This window comes from Rhinichthys klamathensis, unplaced genomic scaffold, assembly GCF_029890125.1.
Source record: "Rhinichthys klamathensis goyatoka isolate OS25496 unplaced genomic scaffold, OSU_Roscu_1.1 h1tg000123l_1, whole genome shotgun sequence".
In the NCBI taxonomy this organism is placed as follows: domain Eukaryota; kingdom Metazoa; phylum Chordata; class Actinopteri; order Cypriniformes; family Leuciscidae; genus Rhinichthys; species Rhinichthys klamathensis.
In genome coordinates, this window is record NW_026606660.1 from 8,828,169 (window position 1) to 8,848,312 (window position 20,144).

General features: G+C 39.9%; 2 protein-coding genes across 2 annotated transcripts; one reads left to right on the forward strand and one right to left on the reverse strand.

Annotated features, from left to right (window-relative positions):
• Positions 1-9,670: 9,670 nt before the first annotated feature.
• On the forward strand, positions 9,671-11,281 carry clec14a (C-type lectin domain containing 14A). Its single transcript, XM_056256105.1, has one exon. It carries the CDS (start codon positions 9,766-9,768, stop codon positions 10,897-10,899), a length of 1,134 nt encoding a protein of 377 aa, XP_056112080.1. The 5' UTR covers positions 9,671-9,765; the 3' UTR covers positions 10,900-11,281.
• A 5,464-nt stretch (positions 11,282-16,745) lies between these two features.
• Positions 16,746-18,159, reverse strand: sstr1a (somatostatin receptor 1a). The gene has a single exon (XM_056256106.1). It carries the CDS (start codon positions 17,891-17,893, stop codon positions 16,790-16,792), a length of 1,104 nt encoding a protein of 367 aa, XP_056112081.1. The 5' UTR covers positions 17,894-18,159; the 3' UTR covers positions 16,746-16,789.
• Between the last annotated feature and the right edge of the window lie 1,985 nt (positions 18,160-20,144).

Sequence of the window (20,144 nt, forward strand, 5' to 3'; positions counted from 1 at the left end):
TTTTTTTTTCTCCTAGAGAGCAATGTATGCCATTCAATGTTTCTTTTTATGCAGCACTCATCGGTTTATTCAATTTATTAGGTTTTTATTCACTTTTTTACTAAACTGCTCTTGTGTTGGGTGTAGATGGCCTGTTACTTTACAGAGAATATGTATTTATCAGGCTAACCGTTGAAAATAATGAGATATAAATGTCCTTTGCGTTGACTGTAAAAAATGATCGTGATTTTAACGGTAAAAGACTGTAAAAATGCTACAGTGCAAAACTGTTAATTGGTTAACAGAAAGTTTCCTTACTATATTCGGTAAATAACTGTGATAGATCTAACGGTACATTTAATGTAATTTTACTGTAAAATACCGTTAAATTTAAAGTTTTTGAAAGTGAAAAGAACAACTCATTGTATAATTTACAGTGAAAAACCGTAAATTGACATTCCCACAATTCCCTGCATGACACTTCACATTTGATTTATTTTTGTTGAAATAACTGTTTCTTCTATCCGGTTGAAGTGGGATGCAGAGGTTTTGTGGCTTCTTCTACCATCAGACTGCTGAAAGACCTTGGCATCCGTGGACAGGCTCTGCGACAAACAATTAGATCAATCTCTGAAGCGGCCGAAAGAAGCAGCCAGTGGATATGGATTAAGAGGAAGGACCCTTGTTGGGCTCAAAGAGCATCAACATGACCCACTCACTAATCCCCCACCCTATAACCCACTTGAGAACCCATGTCACAACCCTCCATGAGGAGGCTGAACAAGGTATGCGGTCAGCCTTAGGCTTGACTCAGGGAAGAGGACGCCTCCTGCCTTGCATAGTCCCAAGGGCAGCGCCATGTAACAAACCAGGCAATTTTCATGATTGGGCATGGGACACAAGCTCAGGTTTGATCACCCTGTAGCTGGCCACCTTTGATGAGGGTGTCTAGTGTTGAAAGGCCGAAACACCCCCTGATTCAAAGGTACATTACTGATGATGTGTCCCGAAATTTACATCTTTCCCATGACAGAGGTACAGCTCCCACGCCACTCTCAACATCAAGGCAAATCTCATGTGCATATCATCCATTGGCACAATGGACAGTTTACCATCACGTCCCGTGTTTATGATTCTCTCTTCTTAGTTTTCTTAGTTCTTTTCTAATCAGTTATGTACATTAGGGTTTTATGTTACATTTAATGTTGTTAAATTAATGTTTATTGCATTTTTTTAAATTTCATGTGTGGTACCATGATGGTGTTTAATGTTTGTGTGAATAACACTGTGCAGCTTCAATATAATAGTATTAAATTCCTTGTGAAAGATTGCTTATGATGAGCTTTGATTTATCATGTGACCCTCATCACTGCTGTGATGGTTGTTGTTTGTCAGTGTATTACAATGGAACAAAACAGATATTAATACTTCAATAGGTTGGTAAATTATCATTATATCAGATAATGAATGGCATACTGTAAATTTTAAGTTAAGTCTGTAAAACCAAAAACGTTGATACCGTATTTTTGACGGTAAAGTTCTGGTAACCACAGCTGCCAGTTTTTTTCCGTAAAAACAACGGAGAATTTTTTAACAGTGTAGCAATGTGTTTGGCATGGTGCTTTCCCGATGTGCTACAGTGAACGTCTATAAACCTCTTCGTTGCACCTGTTATTTGGGGTCAGTTATTTGGGGTCAGTTAAAGAAAATGTGCATAAGGGCACAGGCTTGACTTGTTACACTACTGAGTTTTGGTCTGACATTGATAGACAAGGTAGTAGACAGCCTGTATCTAAAATGTGCAGTGGTGAAACCAGCTATTTTTTCCACTGACATCTTTCTATACAGCATATCAGCATAATTCATGTGCTTCTGGTGAGATAAAGTGAAACTACACACCTGTCAAGGCAATCAGGTGCTTGTATTAGCTGATGTAGGAGGCAGTTTCCTACTCAAAAGACCAGCATATGTTGTGTTTTTGGTGCTGGACTGCTTAAAGTGCCCCAATTATGCTGTTCCTAATTTTGATTTGGAGGTCTCCGACTCCTACAACAGGTTTATACGCATCAAAAGTAAAAAAAAAAAGTGGGTGGGTAGGCTCCGCCCCTGCCTCTTAAGCCCCTTTCACACAGAGATTCCGGAAAATACACGGATAACGCAACCCGGGATTTGAGTGGTAGTGACATGCCCCCTGAAATTCATACATTTTATATCATATTATAATGCAACTTATTAGGCCTATATTTTATAGAATAGCAAAGTAGGCTTAATCAATATACAAGACTTAACCACACAGATATATAAAGGCTATCATGATCATTTTGCAAAAAATGAACCATGTATTTGTTTAGATTAGGGTATAATACGTTTTATTTTTTACTTAAACAAATACAACATATAACATTTGAAACTCATCGGCTTAGACTGCATTTGAAGAAAAATAAACACAACAGTTTTCTGTAGCCTTGTGCGAACTTATTCAATAGAATTAGACTTCTAGAATGTTCTTTCCGGTGCAAAATTTATTTTTTCAAAAATGTTAGTAGTTTTTCTTATCATAGCCTACAAATGTCTTCGGAAATTTTACTCGATTTACTGAAGCCTGTAAAATGCATTTGCAGCTGCACAGCTTGCACATTGAGCGTCTGGCTCGCTCAGGCTGCGCTGCGGCAACTGCACATCCAATGGCGCGGGCGCCTCTGACGTGCGACCAATGAGCCAACTCTACGTCATTACACGTCAGAGCCCGTCAAGGTGGCGCCAAGTCCCCGAATTTGCCATTGTAGCAGCGGGTCTTCGTTCATTCATCATAGTCTGTCTGACATATATATTAGAAGCTATGCGTCTGTCATGGATTTGCACTGAATTGATTCTTAAAAATACGGAACAAAGTGCGTTCCGTATCAGTTCAATACGGAACAAGCCTTTTATGTGTCAAATACGGAACGATTCCGTATTATACGGAACGGTTGGCAACCCTATGTCTCAGCAACGTGTTTAGTTTGCTTATGAGCTGCGATTTCTCTCTGGAGAAACCACGCTTGTGCATTTTTTTCTCTGATTCGATCATAAACTAGCGCATTATGTACCGTTTCACTAGCCTGCTTTCACTTCACTTCAGCGTCATCATTACGACACGGCATTGGTTACGGCTTTTGTTCACACAGCACGCGTTCCGGGTCTGAACACGACAATGTTACTAGGTCCCCAACCCGGCCAATAGTATCCAGCTGCAGACCCGCAGCACCACCAGGTTCAGAACCCCAGCGCCAGAACCGGAAGTAAGGGGCGGAGCTTACGTTCTAACACCAGCGCCAGGACCGGAAGTGAGGGGCGGAGCTTACGTTCTAAACCGAGTAACGCCACCTAACGTTTTGGAGCGTAATTTGCTTAGACACAAAACGGCATTATTACACACGAAACGTCATACTTTATACGTATTATAATGATACATTAAGGTATAGTACAATAAGCATTTTAAAACATTGATTTTGTGTAATATAATTCTATATAGTTATCCGTTTCATTGTATTATGAGAGTTACTTCCTGATCATGATGGTGAAAAATAATGCTTGAAACTTATGGTCATTTTATATAAAATATACTTTATTTCACAAGAACATGTGCAGCATGCATTTTTCTTTATGTAAAATAATGTCAAAAATCTAAAAAGAGAGAGAAAATCCGGCATTGTTTTAAAAGAAACCATAAAAAATGTACCGTAGCCTACTTCAAATAATAGCCGAGTCCCAAATAGACGATCGTCTCTTTACACGCCTGGTGTGGCTGCAGGTCTGGCAAATATAAGGCCGGTCTCAAATAGAGGTCGGGTCTGTTTTTTAGTTTCAGGTTGTATTAAATCTTCTAAAACCCGTCAGATCGTCCGCTTTTTGGCGGCCGCCAAAGCAAATTTTTGTCCCGTCAATGCCTAATTTGATCGGTGAGTGATGTAGAATAGAATGACTGCTGCGCATGACAGGGCGCTTAACGAGCAGAGAGAGAGAGAGAGAGAGCCCTGGCCGCGCGCGCGCACTCTCACGTCTTCAAACAACACCAGCGCTGTCTTGCTCTTTATTTGTCACATACCAGTTATAGTTCATACAACGAGCAGTGACTCACTGTGTAATAAAAACATACCCTAAATATTATTTAAAAGGTGCAACGATCTTAAATATTTTTAAATACTTGCAAAAATAACCATGTTTGTGTCATTGTAAATAATTCCGCCCCTCCCTCACTTCCGGTTCTGGCACTGGGGTTCTGAAACTGGTGGTGCTGCGGGTCTGCAGCTGGATATATCTCAACCCGGCATCGATCCCGGCATCAGTCCCGGGTCGTGTTTGCGTTCACACAGAAGGCACTCTGGCAATTTGCCGGGTTCAAAGCGCTGTGTGAAAGGGGCTTAACATCAGGCAGGACCTAACGTTACAAGCTAACCTTCAGACCCGGACGGAGGACGGGGCCTACGCCAAAGAACTCTGAGACGGAGCTTGTCGAGCATCTACTTTTATTTTTTGTCTGTAAACTCCTTTCACAAATTAAATTCTATTTTATTCGAGAATCCTTCTGAGTCTTTATGGTAGAACTAGTTATTCAAACCAAACCTCCATCGCAAGGACGACTCGAGCAGGACGTTTCTCGGTGATACGCTACTCAGTTTGAGGTACATTATGAGACGTTTCAACTGTAATTCCTCACCATCGGCATTAACAAGAGTAAGTCCATCATCAAACCGATGTGTATTTTTCTAATTTATAGCAGTGCATATGCGGGACCTGTATTAACTGCATCAATAACGGTGCATGTTCGCCCAGCACTAACGTGAATGACTGAAGTAGCAAACGTTCGTAAAATCTGCATTAATAGACAGTTTTAGGTAACGTTAATAGTAGCCCACAGCTGCTAGTATTTTAGTAAGACAGTAATAACGTGAGTTAGCCAGTTAGCCGGAAACTTACACAATATATGACACAAAATTAAGTATTTTGAACACCTGGTAGAAAATATAAACATCAATAATTATTCATACTTACAGGTTTTGATTCTGAGGAGCAAGATCGTCCAAATAAACTGGGTATTGACCGTTGAACTCCGAGATTTTAAAAGAAGTCGTCAGTAAAATGACGTGATTGTGGGCCGGTCAAGTTGTTCTTGGGCGGACAACGGACAACGTACAACAGGTGGGCATTATGCAAATGTTTCTTCAAGTGACGTAGAACCGTAAAGCAGTAGGATTCGAATACAAAAACGACTCGTAACGGCAGAGTCGATTCTTTCTTTTGGGAGACAATAACTTTATTTATCGTGCACTTTTGACTTTACAACTTTGCAGAACGTTTACATTCACAAACAGCTATATAACACTCTGCAGGAAAGGGAATATTCGAAAAACCAGATTGACTAACATGGCAGTGCTGATCCACCAATCAGACCAGCGCTAACCAGCAATGTAACTAAGTTGTTCATGTCTGCAGGGTTGTTGTGATGTAAGCTGTCTGGAGCTGATGAAGTAAGCAGATTTTTTAAGTTAACAGTTTAGCATTTCTTGGCATTCAATACTGCCATGGGCTGTATCTTTCAAACCCACTTTTAATTAAATCATGACTCACTAGCTGTCTTCCTTCAAGATTTGCCGTAGGAGGAATTCAGTACTAGAGAATTTGAAATTTATGTTTTTATAAATACACACATACCATCTACTAAAGAACAGTAAAGAACAGGCACACAGAGGACAGTCCTAACATTAACCACAGCAATTTTGGATTCTGTATCTCAATCCCTCTAGTGCCACCAACTGGCATGAAAAATATACCACCATTTTGAATTTTCTGAAAAAAACGTACCTTTTCCAACTCCCCCTTGACCATCCGATTTTCACAAAAATGTAAAAGATCTTCAGACCATTGCGACAAAAAAACATGAGTTGATGTGTCAAACCGTTCTCAAATAATGTGTGAACGAATTTGACGTAGAGCATTCCAAAATGGATGTGTGGCAGTATGACCGCAATGCTTTAGCGTATTCAGAACAAACTTGGCACGTGTAATCAATCACAAGCATGACTTGAGGGTACGTGCAGTACCTTTTGCCACTGTGCCGCCTAGTGGTCAGGAGATATGAAAAATTTAATTTTTGCTTGTAAGTTACTCTGACTAGCCTGGTAATACCAGACTCTGCTACTTCACTTTGCTTTGTAGACTGAGTCTGGAATGGCATAATAGAGAAGTGTTTTCTCTCTCGCTAGGGGGCGCTTGTCTGAAGTTGCTGTCAAAGTTAGGATTAGTTCTGTTAAACACAGCTCTTTGTTCATCTCGAGTCTGTCGGAAATGCTACAACTTAATTGCAAGATTACAGCATGTCATGGCAACATTTAAGACCTGGAAAAGAAAGGAGACACTGGCCTGTCAAAAGGCTCCCCAGTTTCTCTGTGACGATCGGTAATAGTTGATAAATTTTTCCCAACGGGAGTAGGGCCACAACATCACCTCCATTCAAAATGTTTAATACACACTCTTCTTGTTCGGGCTTCAGTTTGGTAATGCCGGGAATATTCTCCACAACAAAGCGAATTGCATCCGCATCTCCATATCCGCGGTCGTTTTCGATTTCCCTGACCTAATCTTAAACTCGGCGCTTAGCGACTACGTCACGGCTTTCAGCCCGCCCTCTGTTCGTTGATTGGCCCGGCTGTTTTCAGGCCGGAGGAAAACGGATAGATAGGCCGCTGTCTCAGACTGAGTACAGAAGCGAAATGAAATTGAGCGGAAGTACGAAGTCTGACATAGTCAGGGTAACGTCTGACCAGTTTGACAGAAAATTACAAAACTGGTCTCTTTAGATTCTAGATGACATGCCTAGTCAGACGATATCAAATTTTCCCAAGTTGGCCATTTCGAGCGTCGGCCATTTTGAACTTCGTCGTAAAATGCTATATTTTACGAGCGCATTGGGGTATCGTTACAAAACTAGATATGTGTCTTCGGCACGATTACCTGAAGGTACTCAAAACCCTTTCGGGTTCCACTTTATTTCGATAGTCCACTTTAGACATTCTAATTATAAGTAACTTTGCAACTACATGTCAAAAAATATCATTAGAGTATTAGTGGACTGTAGTAGACTGTTAGGTTATGGTTAGGTGTTTGGGTTTGGGTTAGTAGAATAAATTGACTTGTAGTTGCCAAGTTACTTATAGTCAGTAGAATATCTGTTGGGGAACATCAAAGTAAAGTGTTAGCAGATATTAAGCAGACAGTCTACTAATACTCTAATGAGAGTTAGTTGACATGTAGTTGCAAAGTTACTTATAGTTAGTAGAAAGTCTAAAGTGGACTATCGAAATAAAGTGTTACCGGTCATTTTTGTTTTGGGTAATGAAAAAAAAAATCTTATTGAAACTGGTCTTGATATATTCTCTGAGTCATACCGAGAACATACTGTATATACCAATTTTGCCATAGTCGGCTGAACTTACTGTCTGCTATTAAGTTTTTCTTTAAAAAACTACTTTTGCCAACTCTTCCAAAACCGTTGTTCCGATTTCCACAAAAATGGATTGGAATCATTTTCAGACCATGCTGACAAAAAAACCCCCATGGAATTCATGATTCATAGCCTGGTTAAAACCAGACGATTCTCAGTTGTAACTGAGTTATGGTCTGGCAAAGTGTCATAGACAAATCATTTCCAGAGGGGCGTCACCAACGGACGTCGCGGATAGACCTAAAACCAATCAGAGCGATGAAGGAGATGACGTATGCAGAGCGGAGGAGAAACATCTCCGAGTGTTGTTCTTTGCTCGGTTTTTAACAAAAATGAAACGTTCAAACCGCTTAAAACAGACGCGATAGCTGATTCGAACGAGTGATGTTCGACGGCGGCATCCATCTTTGTAATGTAGGCTACAAAATCTGCTTCAAAATCCCAGCGCTGTCGTCATCGTGTAAAGCCCGCCCCAACGTTTCTGATTGGTGCCTCGATTTCGGCGGATTGGAAATGGGCTTGAATGAGCTCTTTGCCAGACTAACTTTCAGAGCAAATCTAAATTTGCCGGAAGTTGTCTGGGTTTTCCCAGGCTAGTTGATTCATCAAACTGTTCTCGAATAACACTCAAACGAATGAAATGCCAAATAGACATGAGGCTATATCTTTGCAACGCTTAAGTATATTCTGACCAATCATGGTGCGTGCTATGACAACTGTGGCGTAAGGGTATCTGCACAGTTTTGCCACAGTGCCACCTAGTGGTCAGAAGATATATATAATTTTTTTTGTTTTGTTTTTTAACAGTTTTGACCAAAAATCATGAGACTGATCTCATGCAGCATGCCTATTATAATGAAACTGATTATAATAAATCATTTTCAGTCCATGTCGGAAAATAATTATGGATTTAGTGTCGATAGACAAAATTGGCATAATGCCAAACTGCATCTAAAGCTGTATCTCTGGAACGATTTGTCATTTTGGTCAAATGTATGGGTCAAAGGTAATAAGCAATTATGTCACATTATAAGTGATTGCAGTATTTATGGGCGTTCAACAATTTTGCTTAAAATGTCTCCAAATGTCTTTACTCATTTTTGCTTTTGGTCTGATGCTCCCTGCCTTGATTTTTAGCTGGTTGGCCCCTTAATCTTGGCCTCTAGTTGGCCCCTTAATTGCTGCTTGCTCATTGCTATGCTGTTGTTAAGGCGTTGCTAGTTTTTTTTATACTGTAGGTGGTTGGTAGGTGGAATAACTAGTAAATATATTCACTTAAAAAAGCAACAGAATAATTCTCTTTAAAAAGTTGGTTTGATTGTTAATTGTTGGCTCACAAAACAGCAGAGCTCTCCCAAAACACCTGTATTGTCTACCACCTTTATTTCAACTTCTTGTTCTTTGCTCTGTCTTGGCATACTGGTTTTCCTGTTACCCATAATTCCATTTCCTGTCCTTTTTCCCCACCTCTCTGACACTTCAGATTGTAGAACAGAAAATCAAGTGCTCCTGCAACCTCACTTCCTGCCATTCACTGACATTTCCTCCAGGAAGCATCTGCTGGTCTTTCATGAAGCGGCCTGTTGGAAGGACAGAATAATACTGTGTTAGTCATGGGACATTCAACACCGCATTAGTCCCATGTGAGTTCTTGAAAACACACGCTGAGGTCAATCAACACACATTTGAATCTGACAGTGTTGAGCGTGACATGTAAACAAAGGTATAGTACTACTGTAAAGAGCATTCCCTAATGCAATGAGCCACGCTTCCGGGAATTTTTTTCCCGAGCGTTGTTTTGTCAAAGGATCCTGTTACAGACACAATAAGCAAGTTAAATAAATAGGAAAAGTCCTTGTTCAATGTTACACTTATCTTTATGCGGCACGAACAGCCTGCTAGGCTAGATAGTTGTGATGTTTCCAAAGGTATTGAAACCTAAAACCCTCTAGAAGGTGATGGGTGTGGATGAATGAACAGTTTATCAGACCTGTGCCAAGGAACATAGATTTTTCCTGTTGGCCTGAGCTCATCTATCACTCTGCTGTGGGAGTCTGGAAGTGGGATTGTGTATTATGGAAGCTTTAGTTTCACCAGCAACCGATTTTGTTCATAGTTGCGATTGTTTTGCTTCTGCAGCACCACCACCCAAGAGGAAGTGAACGGCTGTATCAAGGCTGAACAGACTTCCTGTGCTTGTTGTCTTGGGAGGACCTCACAAGGGCAGCTAAGAAAGCCAGGGAAAAAAGCAGACATTGTCATTTAGTTCCAGCCGGAGAGCATTCAGGCAGGGAGGTCTAGACATGGAATTCTGGACGGGATTATATCTTATGAGCTTTCTCAACATGGCATGTTCCTTGCCTGAATCATCCTACACTGTTCATTTGAACAAACTCTCATTCAGTACTGCTCAGAGTCATTGCCTACCTGGAAGTTTCCTTACCAACGTTCCGAAAGAAAAGGAAATGGCAGAGATTCTGAAAACAATCTGGGACAAGAATAACAAAACTGCCACGTCGTTCTGGATTGGACTAAAGAAGAATAAAGGTATATGTTATAGAAAAAATTTGCCTCTTAAAGGATTCTACTGGACGGTAGACAACAGCACTCAGTCTGATGTTAAAATGTGGGAGAAAGAACCTTCAGCTAGTTGCTTAGATATTCGTTGTGGGCTGCTTTCAGTGAAATATGGTGAAACTGCTGCAACAAGCAATGGGTTTGCAGATGCCACCTGCAAACAGGAACATCCTTTCATTTGTAAACGAAACGCTACGGTGACATGCCGTCGACCTGATATATTTGGCACACATGACATAATCGACTACTCAAATGATACGGACACATGTTATGTTCGTTGTGGTTCTGGTGCCAATTTCACATTAAAATGCTCAAAAGATCTAGTTTGGACCGTGTTAGGCAACAAAAACATGGATATATTTCAACTCTGCCTGGAGTGCAATAAAGGCTATAGGAGGGATGCATCCGGAAGCTGTGTGGATGTAAACGAATGCGAAGAATCCAAACCATGCACACACAGATGCCTGAACACTGAAGGCTCCTACAAATGTGCATGTTCGGACAATGCCAAGGATGATTGTGGTGGATCAAAGCCGCCCGCCACTGATCTGAAAAGCAATGATTATTCAAACGTTAACAGGGGCAAATCTGTGCTGACTCAACCTACGTCTCTGCCTGATGATGTCAGGACGAATGAGACAGATGTACACATTGAGGAGAGCACTGGAGACGTTTCAAATATCATAGTACCTGTGATTATAGCGCTGCTGATTTTCATCGTGCTGCTGGTGATCGTAGCGGCCATCGTGAAAGGCTGCATCAGGAGGAGGTCCACAAAACTGTCCCGGAGGAAGGCGGAGGCTGTGGCTCTGAATGGTTCCAGCTCCATGGAGAAGGTGAATGAAAAAGAGGAAACTTAAGTGGAAAAGACTGTGCAAATGTGAAAGATAATTCGATGTGACACCTCCAGACCATGGACGGTGCTTACTGGAAGATATTCCTCTCTCAGAACTTTCAGGTGTGAGGTCTGGAGTCACAAGAGTGCTGTATAATTACTGCCTTTAAATTTCATTTGCCATTCCGTCTGTTTTACTCTCACGGTTGAAATCAGGGTCTTTATGCTGATGTGGATTAATCCTATATCTAGGCCACAGAGTTGGTAATTAGATTTTATGAAAAGCGTACTCTGTCTTTGTTTACTCTTTCATAGCTGATTTTTAAATGCACCTGTGGAGATGTGAGAACTGTAGAAGATGTGGTAAGAAGATTAAAAGCGTTAGCCGGTTCACGGCTTTTCATCCAGTTTTGATGTTGTCTCTGTTCATTTAATCACACGAACACATACATAACTAACATTAACTAAAAATGAGCAATACATTTGTTCCAGTATTACATTTTTAAATGGAAAAAAAATAAATAAAATTGTTATTCATGTTAGCTCAGGTCCATTGAAAAAAAAAAAAAACATATTTTGATTAGTAAATGCTGAAATTACCATTAACCAATTTGAAAACAGTATTTGTCATGTTAACAAATGGAACCTTATTGTAAAGTGTTACTGAAGATATTGTGATAAAACTGTCATTGGATCTGTTTTCTAATTAAATATTACGGTTATGTTTCACAACATGAAAGTTTTACATGTGCCTTTTTACCTGAGGAGTTATATAAATAAACGGATGTTTAAGCTGCTGTAATTTTTTTTCTCTTTTTAATACCACACGTAAATGTCTCTATTTTCTTACAGATCTAGCTGAAATAGGTGTCCTGAGAGATCAAAATTTGTTTCTGTGACTACCTGCTCTGGTGTAAGTTCGTGAGTCAGGTTAATATTTTCAATTCCGTTTAGTGCCGCTAGGTGCGCTGAAATCATTACAGCAGCTTTAATGGAGCACTCAGTGGTTGCATCCGAAACCGCATACTTCCTACTATATAGTAGGCGAATTCCGAATTCACAGTAACGTTACTTATAAAAGAGTTAAAAAGTACCCGGATGACATACTACTTCTGGCAAGATTCTGAAGTGCGTACAATGGACACTTTACTATGCCATGAGGCCACGGGAGAGGATTTATGAATGTCAGTGAAGCGACGCAAATGACGCTGGTAGGTCACATGATAATAACAACATGGCGAATGTAGGCTAAAGCCCCGTTCACACTACACGCGACTTACGTCCAGATTACATTAATACTACACACACCCATACTACGCTGCCCTACAAAGGCAAAAGACCTTAACTAACCAGAGTGTGAAACTGAGAAAAATGACTTTAAAGTTTTTTTGTTGTCCAGCCAATTGTATGATAGGTAGGAGAATGAAAATTTGCCAAGTAGTTGTCATAATGAATATATTTATCTACATAAATTTTTTTTTAGCTCAAACTTGACCTTTTACCCTTATTCGGAAGTTACTGTATTCTGCCTTTGCATTATCTGCAAAACAATAATGGGTCATACAAAGGCAAAATACCTTAACTTCTAATTTATTGACCATTTTGGCTTTTATCACTCTATACAAACATTTCTATGATAACAACGATATCCTTAAAATAACATTTAGTAAGTTCTGTCTAGTAAGGGTTAATATTACATCAATAGTTACAAAATATTACAAAATAAAAAAATAATGAGAAAGACCTTAACTCAGAGTGTGGAACTGAGAAAAATGACTTTAAAGATTTTCAGTTGTCCCTCCAAATTAATTATAGGTAGGACACTGTAAATCTGGCAATTAGATGTTTTAGTAATGAAAATTATCTACATAAAAAAATCTTGAGCTCAAACTTGACTTTTGACCACTATTTTAAAGTTACTGTACACTCTGCCTTTGCATTGTCAGCAAAAAGTGAGAAGTCATGCCAAGGCAAAAGGCAGTAACTTCCACATTATCAATATTTGGTTGCTGATCACCATTAACAAAATCATTATAGTAACACCTGTATAAAATCTAGTGATCATGGCATTTATTTTGTATGATTTACACTTATAGACATCTACTTATTGCTACCCTGTGCTTTGGTTGAATTCTGGTGGCATTATTAATACATGAGACATGGCAAAATACCTCCATAGCGGTAAGATCTTCAATTGGTACCGAGTGGCATAAGACTTGATAAACGCGCGTTCAAAATGATCACGATAAAACAGGTCCTCGCGCACATTCGACCCGGGGACTCGTTTATAGTATATTCGTGTTCGAAGGTGTCATGCTCCTCGTACGTTCACGAAAAGTACGAAGTACGAACGCTTTCCATCTTGAGACTCGGTGGGGAGCGCGCTCTGGACTACCTAGACGACTAATGCATTTATAGCACAACCTTCTGTGTTCTGCGTCTTTTCAGTAGCGGTGGTTTCAGCTGTCTGCCCTATTATTGTGCAGTGCACTTCGCTCGTCCCGCGGATTTATTCCGGACAGTGTGATTGTAGGTACAACCCGCTTGTAACAGCTTGTCTGATGTTGTATGCACCAGCAATTCTTGCTTCATTATGTTGTATGCACCAATATACCGTTGTTGCTTCATTATTATCACTCCCTGTGACATATTAGTCCCGCGTCGGCCCGACTGTGTTCAGGGCGGAGCTGAAGGCGCCGGCGAAGTTTTGGCACTCTGCCAGCTAGATGCATGATTGTTTCAACCAGGTCCGGTACCCAATCTGGGTGAGGCGGGGCTTTAGTTATTTGTTGTATTCACCTGCTACGGCGTGTGTAACATTTTTTCTGTCAACTCTGCATTTATCATTCGCGATGGATAGCCTATCGCACGTTTGTCGATGGAGCGGGTTCAGACCATACTAAATGTTCTGACCGCATTTGTGCTGGACAGAGCTCTGAGGACATCAGAAGTTACAGGGACTGATGGCAGCTGTACAAAGTACGACGGCTACATCGTAATTTCAATTTTAATGGAGAGCAAAACAAAGGCAGAACACCGTACAATCTGAAAGGTAGCATATTTGATAGAACGCCAGCACCGTAACTTCATATTGACGCGCGGCTAAACAAAGGCAGAGTGCCGTAACTCAAAATGAGCGTTCCAAAACAAAGCCAAAGAGCGGTAACTGGTGTTACGGTGTTCTGCCTTGGTTTCTCACGGGCTTTTGGAAGTTACTGTTAAGACAACCCATTATTTTCTCGAAAAAAACAACGGAATTGACTCAAGATACTTATCCACATGATAAAGGGGGTCTTGAATGTGCCAAAAATATAAAAAACTAATTTTCGACCAAACACGAAGTTACGGTCTTTTGCCTTTGCACGGCAGTACGGAGAACATACTTTTTTAGCAGTTGCGAAGTAACCTAATTATTTATTCAAAATAAGTAGCCTGCCTACTCAAGATACATGCGATTTTGGATGCAAACAGTATTTTATTTATGTTTGTGGCCAATATGCCAATCGGCTTGAATAGCCTACTGATTTTTTCTTTTTTTAGCATTTTTTGATCATTTAAAATATATTTGTAAAAAGTAGGCTAGGGCCTACTATTCTTGTCTTTATTTTTTATTAAGAGAAAAGGTAGGCTATTGAGTGCACCTTTAACAAAGAAAATATGCTATAATAATTAATATTTTTTGAAAAGGTGAAACGGGTCTAAGTATATCACCTTTTTGTGTAAAATATGATCATGGTGAGGTTTTGTTGATATTTCACAATTCAAAAGCATAATTGAATAAATATACACATTGTGGGTGAAATGAATTACACTAAGGATTAGCCATAGATCAGCCTTGTATTAGACATATTCCCTTCAGAGGCACAAACAGAATTACAGCAGTCAATGGAAACGTTTCTCACAGGCTTCAGATCAGATCTGTCAGGATCAGGCTTACAGTCAAACATATAACATTTGGGTTTAGTGAACTTTCCAAACCTTCTCATACAACGGTTTCACTTGAAATAAAATATTCTACAATGAACCTGTGCCATATATATATATATATATATATATATATAGCCTATATATATAGGCTATATGGCACAGGTTCATTGTAGAATATTTTATTATATATATATATATATATATATAAAAGAGTAGACTCCTTTTTTTTGGTCAACTTAACACTTATTTAACAACAACAAAAAATAGCATTAACATTAAATGTTGAAAAACGTTCACTGACCAACACTGATAGAACTGTACCACTCAAAACTTCACTGACTGCGGTGACGTCATATTTGCATACTGCATTTTGATTGGTCTTCTTTCCTTCATATATTTGCATACTTTTGGCGGAGTGTCATGACAAAGCGAAGCGGCTCTGATTTCATTCAACAGAACCAAAACATAAAACCCGAAAACTGTAGCATTGTTTTGTTCCTGCTTTGCGAGCACAAGTAAGCCTATCCAATCCTTCAGAAAACACAAATCAGGTTTGATCACATAATACACTGAGAGTGCAAACGGACTCCCCCTCCGTTTTATACCATTTTAAATAGCATCTAAATATTTGGCTGTGGATATTTGTTTTCTTTTTTTTTTTTTTTATCTGAGCGTCACACATTATTTCCATATCGACATACTTTCTAATAGCTTTCATTAATAAGTCAACATATCATATGCAGCGGTCGGGAACCTACCCGATAGGGAGCCACCCTTTCCCAATAAATGATCAATAAAAAAAATTGGACACATCAATAGAGATCAGCTTTCTGTAGAAAAAGCAACCAATTACAATTCCTATGTTGTAGGCTACCTACCGAAGTTATTGAAAAGAAAAGTTTAGAATAGGCTAATAATATATTTCAAGTTGTAGGCTACAGTGCGGGCCAAAGTGCGTGTTCAGTGGGGTTCGAGTGTCACTCACAACAGCACTCCTATAGAGCTCCTGCACTCAGATTCAAGCAGCTATAGTGTGTTTGTGTTAAAGGTAAAAAATATTTTTAGAACAGCAGCGAAAATGTAAAAACAGGCTATTAGTGACTGGACTGAAACATATAATTTTATTGAAACTGGTGCTGTGCGAAGAGACATTTCTGCTACTGACAGGATGATTTCTGCGCGCGCTCCGAGCCGAACATGGATAAGAATAGTAGCCTACCCACAGAATGTGTCAAAACGCCCACCTGTGAGTATTCACGTAGTCGATGTAAGCACTGCGCGTTGTTCTCAAACTCACTCACTCACTCACTCACTCACTCACAAGAAGAAGATTTATACGACTCAGATGGTAACTCAAACTCACAGTGAAAGCCCTGCACAATTAATTCCATATTGCAACTTGTTTATTGTTTGTTGCATATTTGTTTGTTTTCAGGTGTCTATGGACCTAATAAATGTACTATTATTGAAATGGTGTGTATATATATATATAAACACATATGTAACAAACACTTAAAAAACACACACACACACACACACATATACATATATTCACACCATTTCAATAATAGTACATTTTATTAGGTCCATACACAACTGAAAACAAACAAATATGCAACAAACAATAAACAAGTTCCAATATGGAATTAACTGTGCAGGGCTTTCACTGTGAGTTTGAGTTACCATCTGAGTATATATATATATATATATATGCTATATTGGCTGTGGCTCTTTTGGAAAAATGCATAAACCAGGATAAAAAAAAAATCTTTGGTCAAAAACGGTTCCCGACCCCTGAATGTTTAACTGAAATTTCATGCGCATTCATAGCAAATGCACATTAACTTCTGATAAAGCATTATATGATCTAATAATGTAAATAATTAAAGTTATTATAAAGTCTTACCAATACAAAAAAAACACACAAAAAAAAAAAACATACTGCAATGACAACAGATAACAAAAGTTTCATGCTGCAATACAGAATCCTACATAGTCGTAGTTCTGGATGTGCAGGTGCCATTCCTGTACGTGCTGTCCGATTCCAGATTGTCCGGCTGAAAGTCATCCACACTGTATCCTCGACTCTTCAGAGCCGTGGCATAGTAATCTATGGGCTCCTCCGTGGCGTTATCCCACCATCGGAGGCATAAAATCCTCTGGAAGGAGCGTCTGAAGTTGTCCGACAGGAATCCGTACAGTATGGGGTTGGCACAGCTGTTGGCATATCCCAAAATCACAGCCAGCTGACTGAGAGTGGCATTGTGCTGCTGGACGAACACGCTCACCAGCTGCACGATGTGAAAAGGCATCCAGCAGATCACGAACACTGTCACCACCATCATCACCATCAGTGTGATCTTCCTCTCGGACTTTTTGCGCTGCTGCCAGCCCGCTTTCAACGCGACCACCCGCATCTTCACTATGATGAGGATGTAGCACATGCATATGGCAATGACAGGGAAGAGAAAGCCCATCAGAAAGGCGTATATCACAAACACAGCCATCCACTGGCGCTCGGGCTCAGGCATCTGCATGTTGCAAGCCACCGATCCGTCAGAGTTGGGTGCAGTGGTGGAGAAGATGATGATGGGTAGGATGACCAGGATGGAGAACATCCAGACTCCTAAGTTGACCATTTTGGCGATGGTGGGTCTCCGGTACCGGGCGGCTTTGATGGGATGCACCACGGAGATGTAGCGATCAATACTCAACACGGTGAGACAATAGATGCTGGTGAACATGTTAATGGCATCAACACTTAAAACCAAACGACACAGGAGCGAACCAAAGGGCCAGTGATGAAGTAAAGAAGAGGTGACTAAGAAGGGCACACTTAACATGAGTAACTCATCCGCGATCGCCAAGTTCAAAATGTAGATGTTCGTCGCAGTTTTCATCTTTGCATACCTAAAGATCACATAAATCACCATCGAGTTCCCACAGAGTCCCACCAGACACACCACGGAATAGATGAAGGAGATGAAGATCGCGCTGCTGCCGTGAGAATCCGCGTTATGCGTCTCGTTGCTGGAGGAGTTTAACAGATATAAACCATCCTCCAGGTTCTTGAAGGTGTCGTTGAGCAGCATTCCGACACTGTTTTGAGTCTGCTATGGATGTAAAGTATAGAAATACGAGCTCAAAAGATGCGCACATTGACGCCTCGCGACTCCGGAACGCGCATCCAGACGCTGCGGTGGTTTCAGCACCATGGACAGTTACTCCACATCCACATGCATCACATCCACAGCACAGACGTCACGCGTGAAACATGACGCCATCGGGTGCCGGTGTGTTTGACAGCGTGTCTGAGAAACAAATATAGTTTCCTGATGACATCTATACCTTATTTTCAATGTCCATATAAATGCACAATGATAAAAAAAGCTATTTCCAATCAAATAAAGAAATTCAAACAATCTTTTGTCTTTGAATTTAAAAATCACTCTGATAGCTTGTATGTTTATTAGTATAGTTGGGACGAACTTTTTTTCTTCTTCTTTTTGCCTTCTGAACACTGTAACGGAACTGTTCAGAGCACCCTGGAAATAACCGTGTATATTTATGTTTTGGATAATATTTATTAGAAACCCAACCTATGCTCATGCAGTCACACACCCCGTAAAAAAAGGATTATGTCTTACAAGAAAATGTCATGTTTAATTGTAACTTGCCAATACTTTGTAATTATTAGTGAAATTTACTAGCAATTTCAGAGTGAAAATTGTTTATACACCCAATTTTCTTTCCCAGTGCAGACAGACTGCAGTTAATGCTCTGTTTACAGTGTCAAAAAACAGGAAGGCTTAGTTTCCACACCAGTTGTTTAAAATTCATAGCTCGTCTTAATGCCCTTTCCCTCCTAAATTGAATAAAACACATTGTTCGTCCTATATGACAAAGCAAGAGGTTTAACAAAAGGTCCACTGAACAAACGAAAGGCTCAGTATTTTGAGTTTGGAGTTATTCAAGGGAACCCTGATATGGGCATCTTTTGTGATTGTTGCCATATTCTTTATACGCTCTTCCTATATTGCACAATATGCCTTAAAATAACAACAAAGCAACCTGAGTGTGAAGAGGAAGCTTATTCTGGCACCACCTAGTGATGGATCCAAATCTAAAGAACATAATCCAGCTGCAGTGAAATTTAATCCTTTTCAAGGGACAAGAGGGGGAAAAAAAACAGTTTCACATCCATATAACATCAACTCTGAATGTGTATATGACACTTTTATTCATATTTATATATTTTTCTCTGTACTGCAAATCCTTAGAAGTGAAGTGACGTGTAAAAGGCTATGCGGATTTTCATTTTTTATATTTGGAGGCCACTTGAGATTAGTGAACTCATTGCCATGTTCAAGAAACCAGTTTGAGATGATTTGAGCTTGACATGTCACGTTATCCTGGTGGAAGTATAGCCCTCAGAAGATGATACACTGTGGTCATAAAGGGATGCACATGGTCAGCAACAACACTCAGGTAGGCTGTGGAGTTTAAACGGTGCTCAATTGGTACTAAAGGGCCCAAAGTGTGCCAAGAAAGTATCCCTGACACCATTACACCACCACCAGCAGCCTGAACCATTCGATACAGTCAGGGTGGATCCATGCTTTCATGTTGTTTACGCCAAATACTGACCTATCCTCTGAATGTCACATCAGAAATCTAGACTCATCAGACCAAGAAACTTTTTTTCCAGTCTTCTCCTGTCCAATTTTGTTGAGCATGCTTATCCATGTTCAAGCATTCAGAGATGCGCTTCTGCAGACCTTGGTTGTTGAGTTACTGGTATAATAATAATAATACATTTTGTTTTCTATAGCGCCTTTAAAAGTTACATTAAAGCGCTTCACAAAAATAAGAAAAAATAAAAGAGAAATACAACAATATAAAAGCATTCATAAAAGAGAAGTACATTCAAATATACAATACAAAAATAAAATGTTATCAAATAAATTCCATAAGTAAGTGGTATAGAAGAATAGCTAGAAGTAATCAAATAAAAGCTACCCTAAAAAAGTACATTTTGAGGGAAGCTTTAAAAACACTAAGAGACTCCGCTTGCCTAATCTCAGAGGGCAGAGAGTTCCAGAGTTTTGGAGCAAATGAAGAGAAAGCCCTATCACCCATATCTTAAACGAGTTGGCGGGACAGTTAAAAGACCAGCATCGAAGGAGTGGAGATCACGCGTTGGGATTAAGAGTTCTGACAAATATTGAGGCGCAAGACCATGCAAAGTCTTATAAGCAAGCATGAGAATTTTAAAATCAACATGTAACCTGACGGGAGCCAGTGTAAGGACTCCAAAATAGGAGTGATGTGATCCCTATAGTC

What these genes read in the sequence shown, in the direction of transcription:
- clec14a (XM_056256105.1), top strand. Translation starts at nt 9,766, where the DNA reads ATGGAATTCTGGACGGGATTATATCTTATGAGCTTTCTCAACATGGCA.
- sstr1a (XM_056256106.1), bottom strand. Translation starts at nt 17,893, where the DNA reads ATGCTGCTCAACGACACCTTCAAGAACCTGGAGGATGGTTTATATCTG.